Source organism: Boleophthalmus pectinirostris, unplaced genomic scaffold (assembly GCF_026225935.1).
Source record: "Boleophthalmus pectinirostris isolate CB_2022bp ecotype Guang Dong unplaced genomic scaffold, ASM2622593v1 HiC_scaffold_17, whole genome shotgun sequence".
Lineage (NCBI taxonomy): Eukaryota > Metazoa > Chordata > Actinopteri > Gobiiformes > Gobiidae > Boleophthalmus > Boleophthalmus pectinirostris.
Window position 1 is genome coordinate 3,512,001 of NW_026571115.1, and position 10,000 is coordinate 3,522,000.

General features: G+C 39.9%; 1 protein-coding gene across 1 annotated transcript in view; it reads left to right on the forward strand.

The window, feature by feature from the left end:
* Window positions 1-10,000, forward strand: part of LOC110173529 (ectonucleotide pyrophosphatase/phosphodiesterase family member 7-like) — a 25,201-nt gene that overhangs the window by 5,420 nt on the left and 9,781 nt on the right. Inside the window, exons 5-6 of the mRNA XM_055152668.1 lie at window positions 1,320-1,465; window positions 2,229-2,855. Of these exons, the coding sequence (XP_055008643.1) occupies window positions 1,320-1,465; window positions 2,229-2,855 (773 nt within the window). The remainder of the gene's footprint in view (window positions 1-1,319; window positions 1,466-2,228; window positions 2,856-10,000) is intronic.

A 10,000-nucleotide genomic window follows, 5' to 3' on the forward strand; every position in this document is an offset into this window, starting at 1 on the left:
GTCTAGTCCCTTAGTCTTGCTCTAGTCTTTGAGTCTTGGTCTAGTCCTTGAATCTTGGTCTAGTTTTTTAGTCTTGGTCTAGACCTTGAGTCCTGGTCTAGTCCTTGAGTCTTGGTCTAGTCCTTTAGTCTTCCTCTAGTCCTTTAGTCTTGCTCTAGTCCTTTAGTCTTGGTCTAGTCCTTGAGTCTTGGTCTAGTTCCTTAGTCTTGCTCTAGTCCTTGAGTCTTGGTCTAGTTCTTTAGTCTTGGTCTAGTCCTTTAGTCTTGATCTAGTCTTGAGTCTTGGTCTAGTCCTTGAGTCTTGGTCTAGTTCTTTAGTCTTGTCTTAGTTCTTTAGTCTTGCTCTAGTCCTTGAGTCTTGGTCTAGTCCTTTAGTCTTGGTCTAGTTCTTTAGTCTTGCTAGTCTTAGTCTAGTGAGTCTTTAGTCTTGGTCTAGTTCTTTAGTCTTGTCTTGGTCTAGTCCTTTAGTCTTGGTCTAGTCCTTGGTCTTGGTCTAGTCCTTGAGTCTTGGTCTAGTTCTTTAGTCTTGGTCTAGTTCTTTAGTCTTGGTCTAGTCCTTTAGTCTTGGTCTAGTTCTTTAGTCTTGCTCTAGTCCTTGAGTCTTGCTCTAGTTCTTTAGTCTTGGTCTAGTCCTTGAGTCTTGGTCTAGTCCTTGAGTCTTGGTCTAGTCTTTAGTCTTGGTCTAGTCCTTTAGTCTTGGTCTAGTCCTTTAGTCTTGGTCTAGTTCTTTAGTCTTGCTCTAGTCCTTGAGTCTTGCTCTAGTCCTTTAGTCTTGGTCTAGTCCTTGAGTCTTGGTCTAGTTCTTTAGTCTTGCTCTAGTCCTTGAGTCTTGGTCTAGTTCTTTAGTCTTGGTCTAGTCCTTGAGTCTTGGTCTAGTTCTTTAGTCTTGCTCTAGTCCTTGAGTCTTGGTCTAGTCCTTTAGTCTTGTCTCTTAGTCCTTGGTCTAGTCTTGGTCTAGTTCTTTAGTCTTAGTCTTCTCTAGTCCTTGAGTCTTGGTCTAGTTCTTTAGTCTTGCTCTAGTCCTTGAGTCTTGGTCTAGTTCTTTAGTCTTGCTCTAGTCCTTGAGTCTTGGTCTAGTTCTTTAGTCTTGCTCTAGTCCTTGAGTCTTGGTCTAGTCCTTGAGTCTTGGTCTAGTTCTTTAGTCTTGGTCTAGTCCTTGAGTCTTGGTCTAGTTCTTTAGTCTTGCTCTAGTCCTTGAGTCTTGGTCTAGTTCTTTAGTCTTGGTCTAGTCCTTTAGTCTTGGTCTAGTTCTTTAGTCTTTGTCTTAGTCCAGGTTTAGTAGTTGATGTTGTGTTTTTGAGCTTTTCCTGTGCTCCTCAGGTCTGTACGTGGAGAACCACGGAGTGATTCACAACATGTTCTTCGACCCGGTCACCTCGCAGAAGCTGCCGTACTATCAGACCCAGTTCAAGAACGAGTGGTGGGACAACGGCCCTCTGCCCATCTGGATCACTGCACAGAGACAGGTCTGACTACAGGTTCATGCACACATTATTTATGTAAAAAGGAGATTTTGCAGCGTGGATGTATAAAAATATCTGGATAGAGTAATGCTACATTAAACTTGTCATGAGTCGGACTAGTGGTCAGTTCTTTGCAATGAAAAAACCTAAAAACTGCTGTGTTTGGCTGACAGGGACCTACAGCTTTCATAAACGTTGGTTCTTGTGGTGATTTTTGACAATTTTTAGGTCATAACTTTTTTCTCAGTTCAAAAACTTTTAGTTGCTTTTAGCCAGTTCTAGCCCTGATTGGTCAGCGCGGTCATGTGATCAGCCTGGGGTTGGGCGGCTGCTCGGGCAACACACACCACTGAGCTCTGCTGGTCAGGTCGGGTGATCAGAATGGACACAACAGCAAAGGTCTTGTTCTTCCTCCACTCTGGTGTTTCGGTTGGTGAGGAAATGGTTCATTCCCTTAAAGAAATTCCTCTGGAAGGTCTTCTGCCACATTTGTTGCCACAAATGGTGTAAAAAGTTTGAAGCACTTCAGATGTCTATAGCTCCTTACCTATCCTCTTGCACAGTCTCAAAACAAACAGCTCATTTCACACAATCCAACAGTCCCTTACTTGTGTCCTTTGCACTTCTTAGTTGATTAAAATCCCATGATACGATGTTAAAAACTGAGCTCAGAGCAAACAAAAAGTTTCAAAAATAAACTGTGTACAGATTACTTCAGATTACAAGAACAATTTTAATCAGTGTTATTTTTCCTAATCTTTTCCAGGGTCTCAAAGCCGGCTCCCTGCACTTCCCCGGCACCGCGTCCACCTACAACGGAGAGAGCGCTTCAGTCCGAGAGGTGGAACCGAGCATGTACAACTACAAGAACGAAACCGCCTGGAGAGAAAACACGGACAAGGTCATGAGCTGGTTCAAAGACCAAGATCTGGATTTTGTCTCTATGTATTTCGGAGAACCGGATGGAACTGGACATCGCTACGGCCCAAACTCACCAGAAGTTCATGAGATGGTGAAGCAAGTCGATCGTACGGTTGGATACATCCGGCAAACTGCTAAAAACTACGGTTTAGAAGATCGGTTAAACATCATAATCACAGCCGACCACGGGATGACTCAAGTGGTCCAAAATGGCCTTCAAGAAATCACACTCTCTAAAATTCCTGGGTTTTCCTTCCAAGATGTGTCATTTTATTTGTTGGACTATGGACCCAGTGGGATGATCCTGCCCAAACCGGGGATGTTGGAAAAGGTTTACAACGCCTTAAAAGGGGCCAATCCACATCTGCACGTTTATAAGAAAGAAGAGCTCCCTGAACGCATGCACTTCACGAAGAGCGAGCGCATTTTACCCATCATCCTCTGGGCTGACCCCGGATATGTCATTAATTCGGTGAGTTAAAACACTGAAGGTGTCTGTTGGTTCATTGCTAAGCGGATTGGTCAGGATAATAATTGGATAATAAAGAACTCAGACTCAGGCAAAAACCAGACCTCAAAAGAAAACAAAAAACAGAAATAAATTATCTGTCGCCAAAGGCTGACTTGATCTTGTGACAAACCGCCATATTTGTGGTGATGGCGACTTACATATTGAGCAGACACACTAGCAAAACAAAAGCTGGTACATTAGCAACAGCTGCATGACACACGGCACTTGAGTCAAGATCAGAAACATTATATTTCCAGTGCATCTAACAGCCAAACCTCTATGTCACATTTAACCTCTCTTTATGTAATGCTCTGCATTACATAAAGAGAGGTTAAATGTGACATAGAGGCTCAGAAAAGTGAAAAAGAGGCAGGAAAAGATGACAATAAAACAGAGGTAGTTTATATGCAATGTGGGCAAAGTGCCTTCCCTAAGGACACAATGGCAGCTTTTCCCACTGCCGCCCCCCTGTGGCACCTGGACTTCCCACAGGTCTCCCATCCAAGTACTGACAAGTACTGATTGCTGAGCTTCTGAGATCTGACATGATCAGGCTTTGACAAGTCAGTGTGGCCATTTCTTCCAATACCCAATTTCAAGAGATTCTAGGGTAAAGACTGAAAATATGATTTATTTCCTTTATACACAAATGGCGGAAGCTAAAACAAAATCTAAATAAAGCAACTACAGAATAACTTTGAACACATTTTACTAGTTGTTTTGGGCCAACATTGTCCAGTAAATTGTATTATTACACACATATAGAGACCAAAATAGAATCAGAAGTTCCAATATCGGAACTGATATCAGATACCAGTATTTTTTTTTTTTTTATTTATTCATTTAAAGCAAGGACAGTGCACAGAAAACATTAATCTCAGAGAGTGAAGATGCTCTGTGCCAGATTTAGTTACAAGCTCCTTTCCATCTGCAGTCCTCGGGCTGGAACAAAATACATTAAAGAAACTATTTACATTAGACCAACTTTAACAACATTTCATCAGTCACAGTGTCTCCTTAAAATAAACACAATCCAATTCTTTATTAAACATTTAAAATAATACAAAAAATAATTCATTCTAATTTCCATGAATACAAGATTTTGGATTCATCAAATTCTAAAAATATTCCAATTCAGTGTCATCAATATCCTCTAAAAAGTACATTTAAAATCCTATCATATCAGTGTATCTCTCAGATTACAGTGAAATGATGTTTAAAGTCCAAGGCAGTTTTAATAAAGTCAGATAGAGCTTATTTAATTATTCATTAATTATGACCTATGATACCTGTGATATTTTTTACGTAAGTCTGTTTCCTTGTCTGCTTCTGGGCACGTCCTTCATGTGTTCAGACTCAGCACAAACAGAAATAAAGCCATAAAGATTAAATGGCTGATACAAGGCTCTCAGTGACAATAATACAACATGAAAACGGCCTCTTTAACTTATTATCTAATCAGGCTTTACTCCAGTCACAGAGATAAGTGTGTGTATAGAAAACAGGATATTTAGTACCATGAATGAAATGTTAAAGGTGCACAGTGTCTGTTTTGGTGTTCAGCAAAAACTCAAATCTAGATCACTTCAATTAACAAAGTTTGACCATGATTTATAATGTGCAGGTCATACGAGTGCAGATTGTACATGTGCAGGTTTAGTGCAGCTTTTTATTTTACACTCATTTCACTCTTGTATGCTCACTTTATTTATGTCGGTCACTTTATTTATGTTGGTCACTTTATTTATGTCGGTCACTTTATTTATGTTGGTCACTTTATTTATGCCGCTACTGTTGCGGTGAAGAGACTGGAAAGTGTTTGTCTTTTGGACGCATGCGCACTCAACTTTATGTTGCAGTAACCGGGATACTGTGTTTACATGCCACAAGTATCCCAGTTACTATCAAAATATACCAGCTACAGTATCCCAGTTTCTAATAACCAGGAAACTGACATAACCGGGAATACTGAAACCAGAGTACTGCGTATACATGCACCATGAAGAAACCAGGATACTCCAAAAACCTACTGATGTGCATGTAAACACACTCGGATTGATATGCAGTGGATCGTGGGATACCTCATAGCTCCTTTCTGCTGGTGAGGAACCTCTCAAGCTTCCTATGCTAAAAGAGCTCAAGGTTGTTTGTATTTTTCCTGGTTTATTAAGTACATCATTTTTGCACTTGCACATTTGTAAGATTGTGTCAAGAAACCGGGATACTCCATTTGATCATGTACACATTGATATGAGTATCCTGGTTTCTCAGTGCACATGTATATGCAGTATCCTGAATACTGCAATGACCGGGATATGGCTAATAACCGGTATACTGTGTGCATGTATACACACTCATTGATTACTTTGTACTTTGCCATGAAATACCCAAAAGGTAAATTGGATATTTCATGCCAAATATCCAATTTACCTGAACCCGATCATTTCTATTATCGACTAGAGCCAAGATCTCACTGTATTACAACAGAAATTTGCAGTTTAACAGTTAATTTGAGCTGCACCCATCTCTATTAAATATTATTGGTCCATGGAATGTAATTTCTTGTCGTGGGCGGACATTTTAGGTCTGTGTCCCCATATACCAATTCCAGATAATCTTCTACTTTTTCATTAAATTGTATAAAAAGTGATAAGGAAATAACAGTAGGCCTTCTCCTGAAAAACATCTTCCAGGATACAATAGATGTAAATAGGTAAAAAGTTCAACGCAGGTTTATTTCTGAACTGTAGAATGTAAAAACAAGTCTCAGCCAATTTAATTAAAAGTGGTGCTCTGGCTGGTCTGCCTCTTGCTCGTCTCCATAGAGATGTTATTGCTTTATCTAGAATGTTCCGCAGTATCTATTTCTACGGGGAGAAGCAAGACGAGACACAAGACCAAGTCACAGGTCAGATCTGTGGAGAGGCAAGCCATCTAACAGTGAGAATGCATGTATTCCAAGGTACTTTAAAGCAACACAAACACTTGACAAAGCAATAATATCACCATGGAGACAAGCATGTGGCTAACCCCTTACCAGAAATGTAACATGGTGCAGCTTTAACATTTTATATCATTTTAGAAGTCTTATATTATGCAAAATAGACTGTTGTGAGCTACAGTGCTCAGCATAAATGAGTACACCCCCTTTGAAAAAAGATTTGCAAAACGTACACACTGCATTTACAATTTTAATACAACATTTGTTGAACTTAAGAAAAAACAAGCTCAATCAGAGACATCAACCTGGTCCCATGAGGCGTCGGTGGGTCAGTTCATCACCACAGAACCAGTTTATGAGGAGTCCAGCCCATATGACATGATCATTATATCCACAATACAATGTGTGTATGTGTACAGGCCCATGAACATTAGTGTGATATTGGTCACACATGAGAATGTCTGTGTTTACTAGTGTGGAACCAAAATGTCATTTTTCATGAGTTGTGTGTATGTTAGTTGTGTGACTGTAGATCAGTGTGTGTGTATCACCAGAAAAAGATTCCAATTAGAATTTTAACGGCAACACTGAAAGAGAAAGGAACTGTTATAATTAGTGATTATCTCGAAAACTATTTTATTCTATACTATTATATACTATACTATTATATTCATAGTTGACTATACAAATGCAAAGAATTATAAATAGATAATAATTTTTCTGAGATTTTAAAACACTCCCATTACTCGAGCTCCATCCTTCCTGGAGTTATGACCAAAAACACATATTTGACCTTGATTACCTTGACCTTCACGTGACCTTGACTAGTTTCAACCTGTAACATCCAGTGTACCCGGTTATGTGTGTGTCAACTTGTGTGATGATTGGGTGAATATTTTAGGCCGCAGATGGTTCAGAAATTGCTGAAATTGCCGATCCTTTATAATGATGTGACCTTTCAATTGACCCGTGTGACCTCAAATGACCTCGGATCATCACCAAACTTTTTTTTTTTTTTTTTTTTTTTTGTGGCATTAGGCACAGGGGCTTGACCAACGTACCAAATTTGGTGACAAATGGTCCATAAATGGTGGAATTATCACGGGTGGACAGACACACACACCGACACACACACACACACACAGAGAAACAGACACACACACACAGACACACACACATAGACACACACAGAGACACACACACACACACACAGACACATACCCCCACACAGAGACACTCACAGACACACACACACAGAGACACACACACACACAGACGCACACACACACACACACAGACACACACACACAGACACACACACACACACACACACACACACACACACACACACACATACAGACACACACACACACAGACACACACACACACAGACACACACAACACACACAGACACACACACACACAGACACACACACACACACACACACACACACAGACACACACACACACAGACACACACACACACACAGACACACAGGGTGAATACAAAACCTGGTGAACTGTTCAGGGACCAGGTAAAAAACTAACATCAATAATATAACTTAGATTGCATCATTTTCAGTTTTAGTGAAATTAGGGTGGTGCAAAAATGAGTACAACCCACAACAAAAACTACCAGTACGCTGTCTGACCTCCATCATATTTATTGAGCGCTTCAAGTCTTTTATTTGGAATGAACAAGTTGTCAACATTTGGCAACATCAGTCTTTTTCCATTCTTCCGTAATGACCTCTTTCAGACACTGGATGTTGGATGGAGAGTGATGCTCTACTTGTCTCTTCAGAATTCCCCAAAGATGTTCAGTTGGGTTCAGATGAGGTGATAGACTCTCACCCTGTTCCTCTTCAGAAAGCCAGCAGTGATCTTAGATGTTTGCTTAGGGTCATTGTCATGTTGGAAAAGTGCACGACGAACAATGGTACAAAGTGATGGAAGCATCTTTGTTTTCTGTATAGAGCAATACATTTGTACGGAAGCCCTGAGAGGCAAGAGAGAAAAAAAAAAAGAGGCAGGTCATTTGGGCTCTATTTTCTACAATTTTTTTTTTTTTTTTCTGCTGTTGATGTGGCACTCAGAGCCTAAAGGTTTTCCTGGTGTATTCCTATAAGTAACACACTTCAGTTCTGGCAAGTCGCTGCAGATTTGTCTTATGGCATTAGGTTCTGGGTTGCGACGTGGGAGATCAGGGTTCGAAACTTACCTGGTCCAGGTTGTGTGTTTTTATTCTAGCTGAATACAGTCTTGAGTTTTATGTTTTATGTTCTCTTTTATGAGTAATATGAGAAGTAAGATCGATGCATCACTGATCCGCTGTGATTCTGTGAGAGCGAGAGTGGGGATCACTGCTGCCAGGCAGCAGAACGCCGCACTGAGGTGTGACCCGACCAGAACAGACATGAAAGGACCAGGACTGAACCAGGACGGTTGGGAGGGGCCCGGACGTAGACCGTTGGATGATCGCAGCGTCTCTCTCTCAAATCCCATCGCAACGAGAACGCGCAAAATGTCGGCTCCCGGAAACATGACCGCTCTACACTTTTTTTTTTTTTGGAGAATTTTTTTTTTTTTTTTTTGAGTTGATGAAAAAAAAAAAAACACTTAGAAAATAGAGCCCAAATGACCTGCCTCTTTCTTTTTTCTCTTGCCTCTCAGGGCTTCCGTACATTTGTGAATTCATGATACCATCAATAAAATGCAGCTCCCCAACACCAGCCACACTCATGCAACACCACATAAGGACACTCCCCCTCCATGTTTCACTGTAGCCACCTGCATTTTTCTTTCTATTCCTCACCTTTGCGACGCCATACATTTTTACAGCCATCAGTTCCAAAAGACAAAGACCTTGGTAGTGTAAATTGTTCTTTTGCGGTGGCGATTTCTCCTTCAAAATCACTTCCTTTTTCTCTTTATTTCAGTCTGTGTCGGTCGGGGTCATACCTGGTCAGAGCTGATAATAATCGTCTTATTTTTGTCATTATCAGACCCGAGCATCGACCTGTGCTCAGATAAAGAGGTGAAAACACAGGTGTGCATGTTACAGGGATTATGATAAACGATAGTGACATTTCAAAGGTGAGAGAAAGTGCAGCATTCCCCAAGTGTTAGTTTGTCTGTGCGGTGGCCATCTTGAACAGATAACAGTTTCACATTTCAAAACAGAGGTGAACATGTCAGGTAAACGTCAAAAACAGTGGTGCAGTGGTCCAAAGTTATTCCTTATTTACCTCATACATTTAGAGTATCCTAATTATTCACCACAATGAGTTTATAAGCACTTTCCACAAACTTTAGAGACTAGAGCGGAGTTGTGCTATCAAGGTACTGCTAACGGTTATCATGCTAACTGTGCACCTCCTGATTCTCAGACAATAAAACGCTTTATAATTAGATGCAGACAGTACACAGTGGACTTATTTTAACGTTAAGAACTGTTTATACAATATAACTGTACTGGAACAAGACCCATTTTGCTCAAATACTTTAAAAAGAAATTACATAAAATAAAAAAATTAAAACATTAAATACAGGTCCTTTAGGATTATTGATTTGGCACATGTATACTGTGAGCAAAGTCACCTCTCCATAGATCTAACATGTAACTTTTCTTGTTGCTTCACCTGTTTGTATCTGAGGATATAGATTTAATCATAGATTTAGGTAGATTTTAAGTAGTAGTAGTAGCAGTAGCAGTCATAGTAGTAGTAGTAGTAGTAGTAGTAGTAGTAGTAGTAGTTGTTGTTGTTATTGTTATAGTAGTAGTAGTTATAGCTGTAGTAGTAGTTGTAGTTGTTATTGTAGTAGTTATAGTAGTGGTTGTTATTGTAATAGTAGTAGCTGCAGTAGTAGAAGTAGTTGTGGTAGTAGTAGTAGTAGTAAGTAGTAGTAGCAGGTAGCAGTTGTAGTAGTAATAGTAGTAGTAGTAGTTGTAGTAGTTATAGAAGTTGCAGTTGTAGCAAAATTTGTAGTAGTTGTAACAGTTATAGTAGTAGTAGCTGTTTTAGTAGTAGCAGTAGTAGTTGTTGAAGTAGTAGCAGTTGTAGTAATAGTACTGGTAGTAATAGTACGATAGTAGTTGTTATTGTTGGTATAGTTGTAGTAGTAGTAGTAGTAGTAATAGCTATTTTAGTAGTAGCAGTAGTAG